Source organism: Trachinotus anak, unplaced genomic scaffold (assembly GCF_046630095.1).
Source record: "Trachinotus anak isolate AG129_WGS33_773 ecotype Australia unplaced genomic scaffold, CSIRO_AGI_Tana_v1 ptg000028l, whole genome shotgun sequence".
NCBI classification, from domain to species: domain Eukaryota; kingdom Metazoa; phylum Chordata; class Actinopteri; order Carangiformes; family Carangidae; genus Trachinotus; species Trachinotus anak.
Window position 1 is genome coordinate 1,482,996 of NW_027273879.1, and position 23,246 is coordinate 1,506,241.

Consider the following 23,246-nt stretch of genomic DNA (forward strand, 5'->3'; position numbering starts at 1 on the left):
ACCAGATGGAAGAGGTTACATGTGGCTTTCATGTCAAACTGTGTGGAGAGAGAGAGGACGGCGCTCTGATTCACTGACTGTAAACTGTGAGTCCTTCTTCCAAAAAACCCGTGGCACATTTCCAGCGGATAAAGCCGGTGATATTCTATACTTTCTCTCATTGTCAACAAAGCCCACGAACAGTGAGTTGATTCCACTAACAAGTATCATCTGTGTGTCTGTGACGGCTGCAGCCAGAAGTGTTTGCTAACATCATTTCCACTCAACCTCACTTTATCCTAAAATTTGTCCTTTTTTTCTCACACACTCCAGTTTATGACTTACACAATCAAACAGCAACACATTTGAATTTATATTTTAGGTTTATTAGTTTGACATAAACGCTCATTAAATGAAGCACATGCACTTATTGTCAATACTTGGAGTTTTGTTAACTTTAAGTTGAATAAATCATCCTGTTGCCCCAAATATTCACGACTGCACCAAATGTGGATTAATCTGCATCACATCAGCTGAAAACCGGCCCCAACAAATTTCCTCCTGTTTGACTGATGTTCATAAAAACTACAGTTCCCAGGAGATTCCTGAGCCTTTTTAAGAATTAAACTGTTTATTTATGACCTTTTATTTCTAAAGGAGCTAAAGGAGCTTTGTTGTTGCTACATAGCTAATGTTAGCATTAATGCGTGTTTTCGAGCTCAGCATCAAACTTCATTCCTTTACTCACCAAGAGCTGCATGTCTCCAGAGGTGGAAACCACCCTCTACTTTTACTATAGCACCTATTTTCTTTTAGTGAAGTTAGCATGCTAACCAGTTAGCCCTGGGCCATCTTGTCACTTTCCAATAGCGACTCACTGAAGCCTCCTGTTCAGAGGTTGTATTATAATCTATTGTCTTGTCAAGCAACAGTCACCACCACTCGATCTGGGCAAGAACCCACGTTTGGCAGCAGAGAAAACTTATAAAATAGCCCCTTTACAGATTTACGACGAGTTCCTGACAAGATAAAAAAGTCAGGAAGTGAAGATAAAAACTGATGAAGACGTTCTTGGTTTTGGTCTTTTTATGGAATTTAGTGACAATAAGAAAACAACAGAATAATTCCACCTTCGTCCTTTAACCTTTCAGTCAGACGCATAAAACTCACACAAAAGCAGAAACATTCATACACTGTCCCAGAATTATAAAACCATTCATGGTTCTGTTTAACAAAACTCAACCAAACCAAACCGAACCCACACTTACCAATATATTGAATCTACGACTACCTCTATCTGCCCCACCCGTCTTCAGACAATGAAATAAACAGTAGAATTTCCCAGAATACTTGTGTGTCAAAAAAAAGCGCAGCCATCTTTACACAAGCTCGCTACACAAGCTACGACCATTTATTGCATCCACACTTGTAAAAATTCAATATTCCATCACAAATTAATCTATAAAGCATCATGGTCTGTGATATCATCATCATCATCATCATTATCACCATCCAACTTCAGATGGGTGAACAATGACTTAGTTTATAGCCCTCAAACTGAAGGGTTTACAGAGTTCTTCACAATAAAGGCACAAATCAAAGAAAAAGCACAGATGTTGAATGGAAAACAACAAAGGCCGACTGAACAAAAGAAGAAGAAAACAGGGCGCACAAAAGCAATGAATTAAAATTAAGTTAATTGCTCATTCATGCTCTGTGAAACTGTCTAACAACCTAAAAGAATAATGATGCATATTTTATTCTGTCCATCTTTATTTTTTGGTTTTCACGTCAGAATATCACACTCTAGAAAACTGCAAGTCTAAGGTGCATAAAATACTGAACTGTATGTTTGGAGAAATTAGAAAAAAAAAACGAGACGCTGTGTTTTTGGACTCACATAAGCTCCGTCTCCACTAATATGTAAGAAGCAGGGCTACACGAGGAAGAAGGGGGGGTTGTTGATAAGGAAAGGGGGACCTCGTTCATTGGGGTCTCGCACTAAGAGGATTACAGTGAAGCCTGCAGAGTTGGCTGGAATAGCTGGTTACAGTTACACCCCGCCTCCTAAACTCTGCTAACACAGGTGTGAGCATGAGCACGTGCGCACACACACACACACACACACACACACACACACACACACACACACACACACACACAGAATCTCCTGCAAGGCCAATCCCACACTTCCCTGAGGTGTGAGGCTGCCAGATACTGTATCTGTGGATGTTCTGCAGGATGGTGGGATCCCCAAACATGGAGGGGACACGGTGTGAAGAGAGCGGAGCTGTGAGGATTAGAGGTGTGGAGAATTAGCTGAGATCTGATGACAGGGTATTTGGCTGAACCAGCACGGAGAGATTAAGGGAGGAGAGAGGTGATCTCTGCACCTCTTTCTCCACGGTGGTCTGGAAAAGGCTCTGTCGACTAAATCAGGTGTGGCCGACCTGCGGCTCATGAGTTGCTCGTCTGTCTTCATGTGGCTCTTCTAGTCCTGTTGTCCTGTTTATTTACAGCGACATGTATCAACATTGTTATATTAAAGGTCCCATACTGTCCCATGTCAAACTCTGTTGCTGCATAGATTCCCACAGTGAGTCCCTTCACACGGACAGGTGAGCACAGACCTTTCCACCTGTTGAGCCAGACTTCGCTGTTGTATTTCAGATGTTCTGATCTCCAGCACCGTTTTACTTCACTTCACATGGACCAGAGGCAGTGAGCTCTGCAAACACAAGCTTAACACTTTGACACGTTGTCCCTCTCTCTGCCTTTGTGTTATCAGCTACCAGAAAAAATGAAAAATAAAAAAGGAGAACTGGTTGTTCTGAATATCTGTCAAGCTTTCAGAAATGGTAACACTTGCATCATATTAGCGAACATGGAACATGTTGTACAAAAAAATACAAGTTTATAAAAAAATGCTCCACTGCTTCCTCCTGATCATGACATGAAGTTTGAAAGTCTCATTAACACATGAAGCAGGATCTGACTGAGCTGTGAGGGTTTTACTGCCTGAAACGTCCAGAGATGTGAAAGCAGATCTGAGCAGCCACAACAACGAAGTCCCACTGAGATAAAAGTCTCTAAATACAAGGTAGAAAAACACATGAGAATCACTACATCTCACTGGACTGTGGTCTATGGAGGGAGGTAATCAAGCTGTAAATTGTACCAACACAAATCACTAAGGAATCCACTGGGCGACACTGGACCACGTCCTAGATGAGATATTTCTGGACCTGCAGAGTCTGATGTGAAAAATGAGCTGAATATATCTGAAGTTTGACACTGAGGAGAGGAGAGGAGACAGGAGGAGGGGAAAGGAGAGGAGAGAGGAGACAGGAGGAGGGGAGAGGAGAGGAGAGAGGAGACAGGAGGAGGGGAGAGGAGAGGAGAGGAGAGAGGAGGAGGGGAGAGGAGAGGAGAGGAGAGAGGAGAGGAGAGAGGAGAGAGGAGAGAGGAGAGGAGAGGAGAGGAGGGGAGAGGAGAGGAGAGGAGAGGAGAGGAGAGGAGGGGAGAGGAGAGGAGAGGAGAGGAGAGACAGGAGGAGGGGAGAGGAGAGAGGAGAGAGGAGAGGTAAATAGAAGAGGAAACAGGAGAGGAGAGGAGAAGAGAGGAGAAGAGAGAAGGAAATAGGAGAAATGAGGAGAGAAAAGTAAAGGAGAAGAGGAAACATGGGAAGAAAGGAGGGCAAAGGAGAGGAGAGGAGGAAAGAGAAGAGGAGAAAACAAGGAAGTGAAAGGAAAGAAGAGGGAAAAACAGAAGTGAGGACCGGAGGAGAGGAGGGAGCAAGGGAGGAAAGGAAGAAAGATGAGGAAACGAGTGGAAAGGAGATGATGAAAAAAGGGGAAAGGAAAGGAAGAGAGGAGGGTAGGGGATTAAACAAGGAGAGAGGAGAGAAATAAACAAGTGAGGGAAGTAGAGGAGAGGAGATTAAAGGAGAGGAGGAGAAAAGAGAAAGGAGAGGAGAGGAGGAAACAAGGGAGGAGAGTGGAGCTTTGTCAGAGAAACGTGTTCATCCATAAATGATCTAAATCATTGATCTGAGCCACAGACTGCAGCTGGTGCGTTCGCTTCCCTTTCACTCAGACGTAAATAACAGTTGCACTGAAACAGACTCTGCAGTGACGTTCACTGAGAGCGACGCTGCAGCTGTACAACCTCCTGACGCTGTGGTCGACAGGATACATCAGACTGACTGAGGCGGTGACTCGTGTTACCACACACACACACACACACACACACACACACACACAGAGCGGCGAGCTGTCCACTCAGCGGTGGAGTCGGGTTCACGGGCTCTCAGATATCACTGTGGCCGCAGAAACCAAAACCAACCAAAACCTTAATAAAACATGAGCGTTGATTGGCCAGAGAAGCATCAGCGCAGTCATGTGATAGGGCCTCAGGTGGCAGATAAGGTGACGGGAGAGCAGGACCGTGACGTCACATGATCCACAGCCCTGCTCCTAAAGTTATGAGTTATAGCACCTCAAGTTTTTACAAAGCCACTGCCTCTGATCTGAGCTCTACCATCTCTCAGACCTAACGCACAAAGAGTCCTTTGTGTGTGGACTCCGTGCTGCAGATCAATGCAGATTGAGTTGGTCAGACCCAGGACAACAACCCCAGTCAGTCTATTGAGTCCTGGTGGCGACAGCAGTGACAGAACGGGTCAATGGTTAACGAGGGAACAGCTCACGTGACGGTAAAGGCTGGAGGTGGAGGTGGAGGTGGAGCTGCAGCCCTCCATCAGATGGAATAAAGACTTCTGCACCCGTTAGTTAATAGTTTTGGGTTTGAGGGGAAAACTGTGAGAGTGTTTGTCTTTTATCTGAAATTGCATCACTCACACGCACACTGAAATTCACACAGAATAAAATAAAAGACATCTCAGCGCTGAGGTCTGAGCTCGTGAGGCTGCGTGTTGGGTCTCAGAGGTACGGACCAGACACAGTGAAGTCAGAGGTTCTCAGAAGAAAAATAAGTGAAAGCTGTTTCCTACATTTATGAACATTTGCCAGTATGATGTCATAACAGAAGAAAATGAAAATGAAATATATCAGAATATTTATCTACTCCTCTCTACTCTTATCTGGTCTTCAGCCGCTGGATTTTAGTGACTAAACCAAACTGAAAATGTGAGTGTGTAACTATAAAATAGGTATAAATAAAATATACAATAAAAATATATAATAAAATTTAAAAAAATAAATAATAAAATTACTCTTCCCTGTAATTTCTTTTCTTTCCTGCAAAAAAAGTTTACATATTGTAAATAAGAAGCTTTTGATGCACTCACAGGTGGTTTGTCGTGTCTCATGTGGTGTTTTTTATTATAGTGACAGTATTTGTGGTTTTCTCAGTTGTTGTGCATTATTATTGAACCTCTCAAACAATTCAACACTGTGAGCCCAGATTGTGGATTGAACTGAATATGAACCAGTAATTTAAAGCCAGCGTGCAGCAGACGCTCAAATCCCTTCTTCTTTTATTCAGTAGATGCACAGATCCTCCTCTTTGTTTTTCTCCTCCACAATGCGTCGAAGAAACAATCTGCCACACTCCTGTTTGTTGTTGTCTATAAATCCTCTGGGGTGACAGTGCAGCCTGATTACCGCCATGATGCCACGCTCTCCTACCTTCATCTTATCCTTATGATTTTTCTCCTTATTCTTCTTTAAAATCCAGGAGTTTGGCAAACGACTGAAAAACCAGGTGCAAACCCAGACAGACTCTCCCTGTGGTTTATAAAACCACCTCCAGTCTCCCTGACAGACAGCTTCAAGGTTTGCTAATTAGGATCAGGTACAAATGTCATGTGTTGTTTAACATGTCGCACAATCTAGTTTCAGACCTGGTTTACACCTGGTATTAAAATGCGATCTGCATCTGGAAAAACACATGTTAAAGCAGGATCTAAATGTGGTCAGAATGTGATCTGGCCGACCACGTCTGGAGGTGGTCTGGCTCTCGTTGTTTAAACACGATCTTTGACGCCTACAGCTGATCTACAGGGATCCGATCTCAGGAATGCATTAAAGAAACCAGGTCTAAACGCAAAGTCCCGATGGGATTGTTGTGGGATTGAACCCGGCTTCTTGATGAGAGCAGTATAACTGACTGGGCTCTTCAGCTGTGCAGGCCGGCCGCATCATATCAGCTGTGAGCCCATTCAGGAAAAACCTGATCACACGAGTGAAGAGACGTGACGACTGTTCCCCAATGTTCCGACCTCAGCTGCCGACTCTGATGGGTAAACAGGAGTGAAAGTGGAGATTATCTCACCAACTTCAGCCTGGAGTCTGCTGTGCAGTGTTGAGCTCCTGCTCTGATTAATTACTGAGAAGCAAATATACAGTGTGATCAATCACCTGCTGAGCTGAATCAGACAAATCCGGACGCAGCTCATTTCTTTATCCGTCACAGTTCCTGTCAGCCATGTTTACTTTGGCCCATCTGCCTCCGTCTCCCGCCAAGTCACCTGACTCCCAGATCTGTCTCCTACTCTCAGTCACCTGATCCTCATCGCCCACTCACACACCTGCTCTCAGTTTCCTCAGACACTTGTGTCATTTATCATTGACATTTATCAGTGACGTTATTGAGGTGACTTTTTCACAGACTGTAAAAAATCAAACTCAGAGGTCGTCTGTGCAGCAGCTTATTACGACCCAGTTGTGTTTTATTGTTAGGTGACCTCTAACGGCCGCCACAGTCCTGACTGGAGCAAAGGAGGAAGTCAGTGACGTAGAATAAAGAGCAACAGACGCAACTGAGGAGCCGCATCCTGTGGAGGCTGCATTTGAAGAGTCACAGCGGCGCGACTGGGCGGTCTCATCTCGAAGGTTCCTTCAACTCAAACCGGTCCTCACAGAGACACACACACACACACACACAGATCCACATTACCTCCACCATCTAGCCCCACTATGACCCTCAGTTAAACTCACCCAGGTTGGAAGAGGCTCGGCCCTGAGCGGCTCTGTCCTGCAGCTCCTGGGCAATTTCCAGCTGGTGTTGGTGGTACTGAAGCGCCCGGTCCAGGTCCTGAGGATCACAGGAACCATCACGATTCATGTTTATTTATCACATTATCAATTGCAGAACAGACAGAATATCCCTGTGTAATTTAGTTATACAGTTAATCAGGTCTTTAAACTGACCTGCATGCAGCGGGCAGCATGTCCCAGACCAGCATATGCCCTCATCTCGATGGCTCTGTCGGCCTGCTCCTGCGCCAGCTCCAGGACTTTGGTGTGGTACGATATGGCCTTGTCGAAGTCCCGCTGAGAGTGGTAGGCGCTGCCCAGGTTGCTGTATGCCCGCGCTTCCTCACGCCGGTTCTCCAAAGTCTGCCAACGACAGCGTTGCTCAGAAATCACCTTTGTGGCAGCAGGTACATGTGACTTCTGATAAATCAGAAAGAACTCAAGCAATTTAAAACCACTGTTTGCACTGAGGCAGTAAAAAAAGATCTGTACTCCCACAAACGACTGAGTGACTGAAAACAGAAAAGGAACAGATTCTCTGTGTATGAAGCCCACACATACCCAACAGACGGCAACATTTCCAGCTGAAGTGACCTAAACTGTCAAAACAAAAATTACTTCATAAGCTTTCAATAGTTGGAGGATTTTACTTTATTCTGGTACAAATCTAATAGTCAACAGATGGTCAATTTGTATGTTAAGAGAGAAAACCACAAAGAGGGAGATGATGTTGGCTGCAGCTTCGCTGGCCAGCCTGCAAAACTGCACTTCATCCAAAAAACAAATATAAAGAGCTGAATGTGCACAGATTATTGTCTCTTGTTGTGTTTGTTCGTGTAACATTTGCATGAAGAGCTCCACCGTGATGCCTCAAATATTTACAGGCTCAGAGTCCTGAACGCTCTTTATATTCTTCGGGAAATATGCAATAACTTGGTTATAAAAGACTCCATTCATCAAGTGACAGATGTGCTAAAACACACACAACAAACGTGCAGAGATGAAACTGCTGCTGTGGGGAAGACGCAGCCCTTCTGTTTGAATTTATAATATTCCTCTCTCCATAATAATCCAGAATTCAATTAGTGGATGTACTGTAGCTGATGGCTTTATGTTCACTCTACCTGGGTGATGTCCTTCATTTTTACAGTGGAAACATTTCACACAAAAGCCTAAAAGATCAATAAATCCAAACAACATAAAGACAACACAACAGACCTTCTGCTTTAAGAAAGACACCATCAAAGAGACACTTTCTTATTCTAGTGTCATAACTATTGTGGAATCCGTCTAACGTCCCTTTAATGTCTTACCCTCAGGTGAAGAAGCATGTGCTTTTCTTTAGGTTAAAGATATTAAGTTGATAAATTACAGGATAAGGCTGGTGACACAGGAGGTAGAGCCCACAGCTTCCTGCTGAATCCTTAACACCAGCTCCCAGAGCTCGGTGTGGGAGGGGTGAAAATCTGAACACTGAGGGAAGTCGAGGTACATTTACACATTATAAGATCATTCAGAGGTTTGATTTTACACCAGTAAGGCTTCATTAAACTGAACTAAACTCACATGAACTGTGGGAATCTTCTTTTTTCTTTTTTTTTTTCATTTCTGGAAAGAGGTTCTTTAAATCTTTACCAGAATCTCTCCAACTTCTGTCCAGTGGGAGACAGATCAGAGTCACCACCGGGAAAATCCACAGGCTTCATCTCTGCAGCTGGATTTATTCTCCACCACTGGAAGAGTCAGACTCCACCAGAGGGTTTTATTTCATTACTAATGACTGAGTTCAGCTGATGACTGACAACATCTCCTGTCAACTGATGATAGAAGTTAAATGAAAACAAAGGAAAATTTAACCAGGTCGGGATCATTTTCTGAATTATAATAAACTTACAAGGGGAAGAAGACTTTTATTTTATTTAACAGCCGTCACAGCAGAGGATATTTGGGATATTCAGGATAATTAAATGACAGCATGCTTTGCTGATGTTTTACTGTGTGTGCTGACATATATTTTCTTCTTTTATTTTATGCAGCTTTATTTATATTGAAGTGTTTTTTTCATATCATTAATCCAAAATTTAAAAAAAAAACTGTTTCATTTTTTAAATAGACTAAATAATTTCCTAAAACAGCTGGTCGCTGTAGTTTTCAGCAAACTTTACACAAACAGGAGGAAATATAGCATTTGTTGGGGACTATTTTCAGCGGCGGATGAATCCACATCTGATGCACTTGTGAGTATTTGCAGCAGCAGGACGGTGTGTGTGAGACTGGGTGAAATTAAACTACAGTGTGTGTGTTCATGGTGATGAAGGAGCGTGTGACAACAACAATGAAGTTCTGTGGTTCAGAGGAATCAGATAAAGAAACAACGTTTTTCTGTGACGGCAGAAACATTTCGTCGTACTGTACCTTGGCGATATCCAAGTGCTGTTCGTGACACTGAACAGCGTTGGTGAAGTCTCCCAGCGCTGTGTAGACGGCACCCATGTTTCCGAGCTGCCGAGCCTCAGAGAGCTGGCACTGGGTTTGCCGGGCCAACAGAACACACTGTTTATGGCTCGCCAGCGCGTTGGGGTAGTCACCGATGGCTGTGTACACATGGCCCAGACTGCTGAGGGCGCCTGACGCAGCCTGAAATCACACACACATCACACACTGATTAGTGTCGAGCAAAGAAAACCCTCCACGTGTTTCCAGTAAACACACACACAATCATACAGACATACACAGATGTGTGTTCTTTAAACCGCTGTATCATTTATGCACCAACTGTACTTAAGTATTTGCATCTTTTCTAAAAAGGTTGACATGATGCAACTGGTGTCAAACAGTTGGATTCGTTTGTGTAAATCACCGAGCTTCAGGTTTGTCACGGTCTCCACCAGCTCCTGACGACAACATCTGGCTCTGTCGCTGCTAAAGGCTCCTGTGGTTTGGAGCGGAGCAGGTAGTGTGCAGTGGGTTTATCAGACGTGGAAACAGCTGCCTGCTGCCTGTGACACGGCTGCTGACAGCTGGAGGACTAAATCAAAACAGGAAAGTTGTGGGCTGTAAAACCACAACTGTGAGCTGGGAGGCCCACGGAGCTGCAGCGCTGGGTGACAAGTCTTTGTGGAGTCGTCGACCAATTTCACGTTACACGTGGTAATTTTTACCATTTGTCATGTCGCAGTCTTCACTGGTGCAGCTTTAACATTATATCAGACAGGAGGAAAGCTGCTGACCAGAACCACTGCGTAAGATTTTCCATCAAGTTCTTTACGTAGCTGAGTGAAAACACAAAACAACTCTGCTTCCGAGTCCTTCAGTCGTCTGTCACCAGGATGGTTTTTTAGATGAATCTATTTTTCCTCTGTGGGTTCACATGTGGCATGTGTTGTGTTGTAAACATAAACCGCAGGAGCTAGCGCGGCTAGGAAGCTAACACCAGCGGTCACAAAGGTCGTAAACTATACAGCTTCTTAACAAACAGTTTAAAGAGTCACTCAACACCTGTCGCTGGTTCCAGGCCTGTCTCACCTCCGACCACAGCCTGCATCACTGATGGGTGTGGTCTGAAATGTGCTCTGTAGCCACACCCACCAGTGATGTCACAGAGTCCTGGAATCCTGAGGCGTTCAATCACTGGAGCAAAAACAGGATTTTCAGGGATTAGCCCAGCTTCTCTACTTCTTGTGTTGTGTTGATTTGTGTGTATTTATTTTTGTTTTGTTTATTTAACAGGACGATGCAAAATAAATTTATTGTACCACGTGTGGCTGAAGGCTAATTTCCCTCTGCAGATAAGCTCTGGTGAATTTCAGCATTACACTTTGAAAACAGACACAATAAACATCAAGGTGAGGAGTTGTTTTTTTTAAAAGATATTTTTTGGGCATTTTGTGCATTAATTATTTGATAGGACAGTAGAGAGGAAAGTGACAGGAAAGGGGCAGAGAAAGGAGCCGACATGCAGGAAGGAGTCGGGCCGGTCGGGAGCTAAGAGAATTTGCGCTGATAGCTGAATGCGCCCTAACCAATCAGCTATCAGGACGCCTGTGATGAGTTAACTTAACGGGAGGTCAGTCCCATCTGCTTTCTACAACTGGTTGGACATCGGAGAGCGTAAAAGTTTTATTAGACTCCGTTAGTTAAAGAAATGATGGGAAGTGAAAACCAGTGTGATTCTATCTAAAACCTGTAAATATGTCGCTGCCCCCTGGTGGCCAGGCGCAGTGACACATCATCACCTTCTCAGCTGAGATGTTGTACTTGTTATCAGGGATATTTACACATCTGCCAGTTAGAGAGCAACATGATGATTCATGTGGAGTCATGTTTGTGTCTGCCTGATGAGCGTTAAGTCCAGTGTTCCCTCTTTTAGCTCTGTGTTTGGTCTCCACCAGCACCTCAGCTGCTGAATGCTCCACTGGGTTCACCAGCTGCTCTCTGACTGAGTCTGTTCTGCTGAGCAGGAAGTGGACACTAGCATAAAAATGAACCAGAGCAATAGACAGATCAACAATGAGCTGAAACTGACAGTAAAGCTCTGTAAAGAAGAGGGAAGCTGATGATTCATCACTGACAGCGACACCTTTCACCTTTTTATAAAATCCACTGTGGTCCAGACGAACACGTCAGCATTGAGAGTTCCTCCTGTTTTGGTCACAGCAGCTGGACAGTAACACGACAGTGTTCAGAGAAAAAGAAGAGGTGGGGGACTTAAATAGAAAAGTCGGGGGGGGGGGCATTGCCTCATCCCTAATGGAAATTGCACCCTTGGAAGACACTCACATATTGGAGGCTACAGGGGTGAAAGCTAATCTTTCACATCCTATTAGAGCCTGCTGTGAGGGTGTCGCCCTCCGCCACCACCACACCTGCTCTGCTCCAGGTCCTGCAGGTCTCTAACTGGGCCGTTTCAGTCCGCGCAGAAACACTCTCATTGCACTCTGAGCTGTTTAATGATTTCGAGCACCACTTTTCCTGTTAATTACTGCGCTTCTTCTGGCATAATACCATGCAAATGACAATGTGCAAGACAACAGGGCCATGACCTTACAGCACCACACACACACACACACACACACACACACACACACACACACACACACACACACACACACACACACACAGATTGTGTCTGTTCCCTCTCGTACACACTCTTGTCTGCTGCTCTGATTAGAGAGAGAGATGAGAAACAGTTGCTGCTTTGCCTCAGTAATTGGAAACCTGCCCACTCATTTGCTGACTAATCTTATGGTTATTGGTATTGATCGGTCTCTATCGGCGGAGTCATGGGAAATATTCCTGAGAAACAGTTTGTTTCAAATTAAGCAGAAAAATAAAGATGAGAGCTCCACAGTCTTATTGACATATCTCTGATTTATCACTGTGAGCCAAATGAAACTGCTTTACAGACACTAGTGGTTCCCAGAGGACGAGTCTAATGACTTTGGTGACGTCTTGACTTTTCCTCCAGTGACACCAGAAGGTCAAGTTTTCACTTATCCGGTGTAATATCTCAACATCTACTGGATGGATTGGTGCAAAGTTTAACACTGACGTTCATGGCGCCCAGACGACGTCTTCTACTGACGATGACGACACCAAGACATTTTTGGTTTTAAGGGAAATGTCCCAGCACCTACAGGATGAACTGTTGTTTTGTTGTTTTGTTTTTTTACAGACATTCATGTTCCCCTCAGGATGAGTTATAATAACTTAGCTGACCCTCTGACTTTCCTCTAGTCAACTGCAAAACTGCTGACATTCCCATCAGCCTCAGCTGTACTTTGTGTTTTATGTTAATTAGCAAAGAGCTCAGGCTACATCCACACTAATACATGAAGACGAGCATTTTAGCATTTTAGCTTTAGCTTTAGCTTTAGCAGAAACGATCTCGGTGCAAATCATCACACCTGAAAATGCATATATGACCATTCACGCACACTGGGCATGTGTGTGCCAGAGTAAACAGGAAGCAGATTGTCTACTCTGCAGCTGATTTGTTGCAGGAACGAACAACAAAGACAGTTGTAGTGTGTAACTGCACAGCAGCTGCTAGCAGAGCTTGTATTTAGTTATCCATGATGCTTTCACCACTGGTGGTCGAGCCTGACAGGAGCCAATCAGGGAGCGGCTGTGGGTGTCTACGTCATCGTTTCCAAAGGTCTCTGTTTCTGCTGGACCAAACCAGAGGCAGTGAAAAGAGACTCTCTTTCCATAGATCTGGTCCAGACTACAACACAAACCAAAACAGGTCCAGCAGCTTTTCCAAAAGTCTGTTTTAGGGCCTTGAAAACTGTGGACTGTGTGGTGTGGACGCCAGGAGTAAAAGTAGCAAAACTGAGGTGTTTTAAAACTAAAACATCGTGGTGTGGATGTAGCCTCAGTCTTATTTCTTCAGAACTCACTGATGCAGCACAGTTCTGCAGTTTTATTGTTCATTAATTGATTGTAAAGTTTCTGAAAAACAGTTGGGAACACGAAGAAAGGCCTCCTCCAACGGCCAGTCCCAGCTGCAGTGTCCGAGCTTGTTCCAGAAACATTCAGTCATTGTGCTGGCGAAGAGGTCAGTCTGAAAAAACACCTCCAACAGGAAACATGGCCCCAGTGATACTGACTGTAATCTGTTGCACACAGCTGACTGTATCAGTGAACACAGAGTGATGTAATCATCAATAAACCCAGTCCGGAGGTGCAGACGCTCTCTGCAAGGATGATCTGCTTGATGCAAACACAGTGAAAGTCGTTAAGTTAGAGTCTGTCTGAACCCAAACAGCACGCGCACACACACACACACACACACACACACACACACACACACACACACACACACACACACACAAACTCTAAAATTAAAATATGAATTTGACCTTTCAAAGCAAACAGCGAGGGACAGACAGAGAAAAAGAATAAGCCACAGACGATAATGAAATGTTTGCAAGTTTAAAGAACGTGAGAGAGAGAGGAGAAGAAGGGACCATGAATTATTAAAGAGCAGTGATCAGCATGTTCCTCACTCATTTATACCCCACAATGCATTTGCTCTCTCTGTCTCTCGCTCTCTTGGATTCAGTCTGTTGTTAAACTGAAACATAAGAGCCTGCCTCAATTTTCAGACCTTGACAAACAAAGATGATCATAACGATTATAATAATAATGAAAAAAAAACGAATTAAATTATATTCTTTTGAAAGTAAATTGTACATGAATATTTATTTTGTTGAGGCTAATTCTAATTTATTATAGAGGAACGACACACAACATACATCCATAATCTTCCTCTGTCATTCTAGCCCTTTGTTTCCATGTGTATGACACAGTGATTTCATCTGTTATTCTTACCAAGATGATGAAATACATCATGAAACTTCTTATAAGACTACACTGTTCCATTTATATCATTATTAACAAAATAATTATTCTCCTTTTCATCCTAACTTAGTGAAAATTTTAACAGAAAAGCAGAAGAAGAAAATTTGAATCAATGTGTATTTGAGTCCACTGTCATTATGTGACTGTTAGAAGTGGGTTCATTGAGATAAATGATTCTCCAGTCGCTGCCATTAAACCACTGCAGAGGAAGATGAGGTCATTAAAAGCTCAGACGATGGAAAGCCATGTGGAAAACATGATGGAGATTTGACATTTCTGTTTGTTTCATGTGTCACTGTGAGGAAGGTTCCAGCCTCCTCATCATCACTCCACACATCTGATGTCTTCACATCATCAGTGGATGTTTCATCATTAAAGTCACATGGGTCACATACATCAGGGTTTATGCTCACAGTACAAACTTTTTGGGAATATTTCCACTTTTCTTTTGTTTCCTCTCGTCCTTATTTAATGTGCAAACTGAAAATGTGTGTGAATACAGGTGGACAGAAACACACAGGTACAGGGAGCGATGCTTAACGAACGTCCTCCACCGAACCCAGACACTGCGGCTCGCGGTCGGGGGCCGTGGGCCTGAAAATCAGCTGAAAAACAAATGTGTTGAATAATTTCCTTCCTCATGAAATATTTGCAAAGCTGATTTTTTGAATCACTTGATTCCTGCTGTTTATATCAGTGTTTACTTGCTAAAAGACTGAAACCTTCCCTCCCTTTTGTTGGTGTATTATTTCCACCTGTCGATCAGTGGAACAGTGTGTAGAGCAGCGAATCTAATGCTCGTGAAGTAGATGTGGGAGACACATAAAAAAACAGAATAATATCTATTTTGAGATTTTTTGGTGTCGGTTTCTCATAAGTGAAGATTTTCAGCTTTTCTAACAGATCATCTTCAGATGACCTTGTTTTGGATTGTTGTTAAAATCAAAGAAGCTCTTTGAATACAAACTCTCACAGGTTTTTTCCTCCTATTTTCTGACGCTTTGTAGAGAAAATAATCACGAACCGTCTCTGCAGATGAATCAATAATGAAAATAATCGATAGCTGCAGCCAGAGTGAAGAAAACTGCAGCCTCTGGAGAGATAACACCAATATCACGTTCCTTTAAATCAGAGCCTTAATGAGTGCTAAAAACTGTCACTGAAAACAGCCCGGCTGACCTTTAGTGGAGTTTACAGCTTCTGATTAACATGAGGACGCGCTGCTCTTTTCATTTCTGTCCGTGTGTGCTCGGCTTTCAGGCAGCACACATCTACTGCGATCCCAATTCCCAGCAAAGTGATGAGTGTAAACACATAAAGTCCAGTTGACACATCTCTGAGGCGGATTTCTGTGCAGGAAAGGGAGATTTAATAAATGACGGGGACGCCTGTGTGTGTACAGTCAACCGGCCAGACAAGTGTTTGATTTCCCTCAAGGACACAATGTTTCCCCTGCACGAGCAAACGCACAAAAAAATCCAATCATGTTGTGTCTGGACCTCTGAGCTGGTAGACACTATGTGCCTTTATATATATATATATATATGTATATATATATATATATATATATATATATATGAAAAAGAGGGAGTGACTGACAACCCTTGTCATTTTGCATAAAAGGAGATGAAAGGATGAAAATATCCAGCCTGATATTAGACTGTTGTGGAGGTGAGGGTCAAGTAAAAAGGTGCAGGAAGGAAAAGGTAAATCTCTGATCTCATGCATGAGAGTAGAAGCAGAAAGATGAACAGAGATTAGAGGCGGCACAGCTTCCTCCCCGAGCGGCTGTGCTTGATAAACCGACCAGGAGAGGTGCAGGAGGTCTGCAGAGGACCAGTGTTTTCACCCTCACTGTGGGATAAAGGAAGAAATGAGTTCTTCTGCTGTGTCAGGAGGAAACCACAGACCCGGGATAATTTGGTAAAGATGGTCTGACTCTGAGAGGAGAGGAAGGACACAAGGACACAGAGAGGGAGAGAGCAGGGAGTCTGAGGTAAGAGGAGAGGGAGTCGGTACAAAAGCCACCCAGCAGCAGTAAAACTCCTCTGGACATTATTCAACAGCTGTGTCCCAATTCAGGGGCCACATCCTTCAGAGGACATGGTCTATGAAGGTGTGGCCCTTTGTAGCTGTTGTGGACCCTGAAGACCAAACTGAAATGAGACGGTCTGGTCTATGGAGGACTTTCACATCACCATCTGTGCCCTCACCGTTGTGTCGCCTCACCAGCTTTACGACTGTTGTTGAGCTGAGCTACAACCCATCACATTTCAAAGTGTGATCCTCAGACTCGGTGTCGGTGTAGGTTGCTGCTTAATACTGTCATTACTGGCGCACAGTGAATCTTGGGATAGGTTGGGCCATGACGGATCCACCTGTTGGATCCTTCAAGGAAAAGAAGGCAGCATTTCTCAGCTGCATTTGAAATGAGACTTCAAAATGAGACTTTAGCTGCTGTGACGCAGCCTCTGTTTAGATGCAGCCCCTGAAGTGGGAGGAGGAGGAGACGGTGACCATGTTTCCTCAAACTTGTCCGGTTGGTGGAGGCACACGACCGCGAGGTGGTGACTCCAGTTCAACATGTTCTGACATTATATAAACAGATGACTAATCAAGGAAATATTTGGCAGAATAACTGATAATGAACAGTTAATAACACAGCAACTAATGACTATTTCAGTCTGAGGATTACATTTTTGAAAACAAGTTAATCAGTTTACAAAGAGAGAAAAGAAACTGAGAAAAACTAAACTGACAATGAATGAATTTAGTGATTTTCATTTTGTGTCAGCTGACTGCCTGTTGTAGTGCTGACAGCAGAGTAGCTGTTCTGGACTGAATTATAGTGCACAGGTATTGCCTGTTTTTGTGTTCCCCCCTGTCGGGTAAATATCAGCTCTCTGCAGGCGGCGTCTTTGTCTGGAAGCACGCCGTCTGGAAAACGCTCGCACGCGCCACAAACAAACACGTGCTCCACAACAAAGCAAACACACACTGGGAGATATGGATTTCTGTTGATGACCGTGTTCAAGTCGCCTGCGGCTGTGCACCTGTGGAGGAGAAGTTCAATAATCGTTTGTCGACAACACACACACACACACACACACACACACACACACACACACACACACACACACACACACACACACACACACACACACAGACACACTCGACTATCTTTACAGCGTCCAACACACAAGAAACAGACACCACCCGTCCGTCTGGTTTCGATCCTGAGCTTCTGTGAAAAAACTACTACAAGTTTGTGCAAAATGAACGTGACAGAAGCAGGAGCTGGTTAGAGGCTTTAACTGAGTGTCAACACCGACAAACATAAAGATGCATGAAGAAGAAGAAGAAGACATCCAGACGCACTGTGTTCCTGTTTCACCGGCTTCATTAAAACGAAGCTGCTCAAACCCTCATCTGTCTTACTGACAGCTGTTCAATCGGCCGCCGCAGATCCAGGACGCAATCACATGCTATTAAGTGACTGTGTGTGTGAGTGTGTGTGTGTGTGTGTGTGTGTGTGTGTGTGTGTGTGTGTGTGTGTGTGTGTGTGTGGGTCCAGTGGAGGCTTTAGGAACATTACAGTGGCCACAGCACAGATGTAATAAAACTCCTGTCCAGGAGAACATAATAGATTTTTATTTAAGGACAAATGAGGAGGGAACTTCAAGCTGCAGCTGAAGTTCATTTATTCATATTAAACTTTATCACTTGCAGGAGAAGCTGATACCATCATGTACTGTACAGTATTCAACAGTACAGTGTTATTCATACACTGAGCTGTATTATGATACTGTACCATGTGTTATGTAGCTCATTGATTTTAATATTATTTTCTTATCTTTTCAGTTTCAACTGGTTTGAAAACATAACAAAAAATGAAATGTAGGTCATTTAAACAGCTGTAACACAGACTGTACATTAAAAAATGTCTGTATATCTGTGTAACGTGTAATAAACCATTTACTGATGTTTATCTACTGCTTATAAATACTAAATAACATCTATTTAAGCTGGTCTTTCCTGCTGCTCTGTGAAATGTACATTATGCATTTTTTATCTTACCGTTTGTATGTGTGTATGTGTATGCACGTGTGCATATATTGTTTTATCATACTGTCTGTGGTTTATCTTGTCAATGCTTCTTGTTTTATTTGCTTTGTAAAATGCACTTGGTGTCTTTAAAGGCACTTATGAATTAAGTTTATTATTATTATTATTATTATTATTATTAAAAGGGGGATTTATTGTAACATGTTAGCTCATTATGTTAGATTTTACACCAATCTGACAGAAAAATATGAAAAAATATAATCAGCACCTAACAATAACTGAAAATAACTAATAAAAAACGATCAAAGAAGAAAACCTTGCAATACAAGAAGCGACGACAAACAGTAAAGAAAATCAAAATAAATCCTTACTGTAAATAAATCTATTGAACTTGAATGACTGAGTACAGTTGACTGATTTGAGAAGTGATGTGGTGCAGGATCTAAGTGACAACAGACCCACATCCTGGTCCACAGTAGTCACAGACACACACAGTGTGTACAAACTAAAACTCTGCCACACAAAACTATTTGCACATTTGCTCCGAGTCAAGAGATTAAATAAAATATTAAACCCAGTGAGACATAATTGGATGTACCATGACACAATGTTGTATATTCACACTGCATCACAAGTTGGCAGAGTTAAGAAAGCAGCGCACACACACACACACACACACACACACACACACACACACACACACACACACACGTATACACACAGACACAAATGAACAAACACACACTTAGGCTCACACACATATGGAAGCAGTTAAACGAAGGTAAACACACACAAACAACCTGACAGCTCCACTGTGTGTTTTGAGACATAAAGGGGCCAAAGTCTAATCTGTAACAGCATCTAATTAACTACGGTTTTCACAACTGTCCAAAGTGTTTCAGAAGAAAGTTGAGCTGAGGCCCGGGGCGAAGAGAAAGAGAGAGAGACAGAGAGAGAGAGAGAGAGAGAGAGAGAGAGAGAGAGAGAGAGAGAGAGAGAGAGAGAGAGAGAGGAACAAATTGGAGCTTTGTTTGTTGTTATTCGTTTGGGTTGTGATGATTGTGTAATCTTGGCAATCTGTAAAAATCTAGTTTCTCATGAACAACTGACAATGATGTTGTATCATATACACTGTGTGGTGCAGCTCTTACATCAAACATATTAAGTTTCCTAAACAAGGAAGACCAAGTATGTAGAGTTCCTGCTGCTGTCAACTCTCAGCAGACTCTCTTCATTAAAGCTCCATCCAGTCTAAAGGTAGATGTTCATGTGTTTGTGATTATAAAGCAGGTCTAGGTTCTATATTAATACTGTGAAAGTATCAAAGCCTCAGTCCACAGAGAAATGCACACAGCCTGTATTCAGAAACTGAGCCTTAAAACCAGCCGTCAGGACTTCTGGAACTTTGTGATGTCACAACTAAGCAGTCACCGCCCTCAGCCATGCCCCAAGCCCCGCCCACCTGGACCCACCATCAAACCTTGCAGGATTTGGTTTCTCTGAATGTTCCGCTGAAATCTGCTATATTTTTATTGGATCACTCAGAAAACAGTCAGCCAATCAGAAGAGAGGCTCAGATCCTCTCTTCTGATTGGCTGACTGACCTGTTGTTACTAGAGCTCCAGAGAGAAGCCTGAGAGAGGAGATGTGAAACTACACTGAGATGGTTTTTGGTTCTTAAAACCACAAATATATCTTCTTATGGAGATCAATACCTCAGATAAAACACAGAAGAGTAAATAAACCTTTAAAGGACACAAGTACATCAAACATCATCATCATCATCATCATTATCACTCGCACAAGGAACAGACAAGGGACCGACTCTCTTAGCAGAGTGTTTGGTTTTTAGGTAAAGCTTGGTGAAGTATTGAGTCCTCACAGGGCTGGTGGGTGAACTGTTTATCTCTTACAACAGTGGAAATATCTGTGAAAAATATTCACAAAATTCTTTTTTTTACCACATTGTTCAGCCCTTATGGACGATGATCTATCATCAGGCTCTTCTCTCTAACTTGGTAGCTTCAGAAGAAAAAACAATAAAGCCAAGAGGCAGAGCCGGTCGAGGGCTTTGTACTTGAACCCCGACAGAGAGCACATCAATACACATGTATTATTTAGAAGAATAAGCACGAGCGCACTGTTTTTCTCCCTCACAAAAACATTTGCATGCATACGTACTTCTCTGTCCTTGAGCTTCATGGCCAGGACGAGCTGGTTTCTGTGGTTGGCCAGTGCTTCTCTGTAACTGCCTTTGGAGAAGAGGGCGGAGCCGAGGTTCCCATGAGCGCGGCACTCACCTGACTGGTCACCTGCGGAGGAGAGAAACACCGTCAGACGTTTACTACGACTGTTTCTCCGTTCACTCTTTCACCTGCTGCTTCCTCCTCTTACGTACCTAACGTCTTGGTCACCTCCAGGTCCTGCTGCATGTAGGCCATACTCTTCTCTGCGTTGCCTAAAGACCAGTAGGCGGAGCTCAGGGCCGAGAAGACGGAGCCACGCAGCTTCAGTGAGCACGTCCCGATCTTCAGCCCCGCCTCCAGCACCACGACAGAGGCTCCGTGGAAACCGTGGGTCAGCAGCTCCTGACCGATGACGGACACCACCACGAACGGGCTCTTGTCCAGCTTCATCTTCTGCAGCTGCTGGTAGGTGGGCTCAAGGGAGTCTGTGAAGGAGACATGTTTACAGGTGAGGTAAGGAACAGGAATCAGTTACCATTTTTGTTTCGGAAGCGGAGTGACACAATCGGCTCAGCACACAGAGCTGCATTATTCAACTGTTCTCAGTGATTCAAGTGTGTAATTTCCACTGGAGACGTTTCCTCAGCGAAAACCCGATTTCCCTGCCCCTCACTTTACTGTCACAGACGAAACTCTTACTGAGCAGCCACCACAGTCCAGATCAGAGAAGATCTGAGCTGATAAAAAATGACTTTTTACCTCCTGTGTCTGTTTATTTCTCTGCAGGATTACACAAAAAATACTGAGCTGATTTTTACCGAACAGAGAAGAACCTGTTCATTCTGGATCATGTAACTGAATTTAAATTTGTCTTAATTTTCAAGAAAAATGTCCTTTAAATTCTCTGAGATATTGACTGATTGACTTTGAACTGACTGACTGAAATTATATGAACAGCAGCACCTCTGCATTAATGTAGATCACATTTGTTAAATCTAGGCATTTCCAGTTTAAATTTTATTGGTCTAATTGTCATGTTATTGATAATTCTTTAATTTACATATCTTATAAATTTTGACTGATAGGTTGTTGGTCTTAATTATTTTATTAATGATATATATATGATATATATTATTAATTCATACATATCATTTATGTGTTTGTTTAGTCTAATGTTTTATCTCCACATAGCTTTTGTGGTTGCAACTTGATTCTAACTCGTATAACTGCTTCGTGCAGCACATTATGTTTATAGGATATAAAATGCGCTACATAAATAAAGCTGCACAAATTCACATCTAACGTCTGCCTGATGTGTGTAACAGTGTCAAGATGGACTGTGTGTTAATGCCTCTGTCACTCAAAATAAAAAATGCATTTCCCTGCTAATTTTTTGTGATTATAAAATACAAAGGATGTTGTTTAATATTCAAATGTTGCATGATTTTGTCAGTGAAAGTGAAATGATTTCATCAGAATTTGTCCTCATCATGAAAAAATGTTGATGAGTGAGTGTTTTTATGATTCATTTTAACAGAGGCCACAGTTATATACAGTTAAAATGCTTGGTGTGCATGTGGAGGAGTGAGAGGACTCAGAAACAGTTGTGAAACTCAGAGCAGCTACACAACAGTGTGAAATACAACTGACCGCCGCCTGGAGACATTACACTGAGCCCGTGGTCATGTGCCAGGTTTGTATCATTACAGTGTGTCTCATGGGCAGAGGATGAATATATTCTCAGAGACAGCAAGTTATCAGCGAGGAAACTGGAGAGAGACAGAGCGGCCTGAGACCACAGAAGAAGAAAAAAACAGGCCCTCAGTGTCAAATAAAGGTCAGGAAGAACAGTTGGGGTTCATTTGTAGTCACAGAGCGGCTCTTGGATCTGTGGATGGTGATGTCGGCCTGTTGGTGAACCACTTCGGTCAACACTGAAATATCTCAACAATTATTGGATGGACTGTCACAGATAAGATGAGACCCAATCAGGAGCAACCGTGGGTGTCTACGTCCTCGTTTCAAAAGGTCTCATTCAGACTACAACACAACCCTGGAGCTTCAAACTGAAACGGGTCCAGCAGCATTTCCCTAAGTCTCCGGAGAAGTGTGGACGGCAGGAGAGATGAGTTTTAAATCTAAAATGTAGCAGTGAGGATGTAGCCTGAGATTAATGGTGAAACTAAACATCACTCTGGTCAAACAGAAGCTTTAAGGCTCTTTCTAGCATCAATATTAGAGCTTTAGGTGAATTAGTTGTAATGCTATAGATGAAATAGCAGCTGTGCTCCCAGCTTGTTGAGATATTGCAAGATACAGTGGCACGAATGGCAAGGGAGAGAAAATTCAGACAAACTGCACAATATATTTGTAACATGTCTCAACACATTTTCATCTTGATTTGTCAGCACAAACGATCAAAGTTGTATTTTTCCAGTCTTGATGCCAGGCAATATTGCTTAACTTGACATAATGGAAAACAACTGCAGCCTTGATCATGATCTAAAACCTTGTAATAACTTAAAATGCTGCTTCTAGGAAACCTGTTGGTATGGAGACGGAGCACGCAGTGGTTGCACCATCAGTAAATCATTTCTGGGTGATTGGAGGGAGAATTAGTGCTAATGTGAGGTCCTGGGGGGGGGGTTCCAGT

The 23,246-nt window shown here is 43.1% G+C and overlaps 1 protein-coding gene across 3 annotated transcripts in view; it reads right to left on the reverse strand.

The window, feature by feature from the left end:
• The window catches only part of ttc28 (tetratricopeptide repeat domain 28), a 116,982-nt gene that overhangs the window by 26,690 nt on the left and 67,046 nt on the right, over positions 1-23,246 (reverse strand). For all 3 annotated transcript variants that reach the window (XM_071465334.1, XM_071465333.1, XM_071465335.1), the window contains 5 exons: positions 20,806-21,078; positions 20,589-20,719; positions 9,393-9,614; positions 7,152-7,340; positions 6,939-7,035 (listed from right to left, as the gene is read on the reverse strand). In XM_071465334.1, the coding sequence (XP_071321435.1) occupies positions 6,939-7,035; positions 7,152-7,340; positions 9,393-9,614; positions 20,589-20,719; positions 20,806-21,078 (912 nt within the window). The remainder of the gene's footprint in view (positions 1-6,938; positions 7,036-7,151; positions 7,341-9,392; positions 9,615-20,588; positions 20,720-20,805; positions 21,079-23,246) is intronic.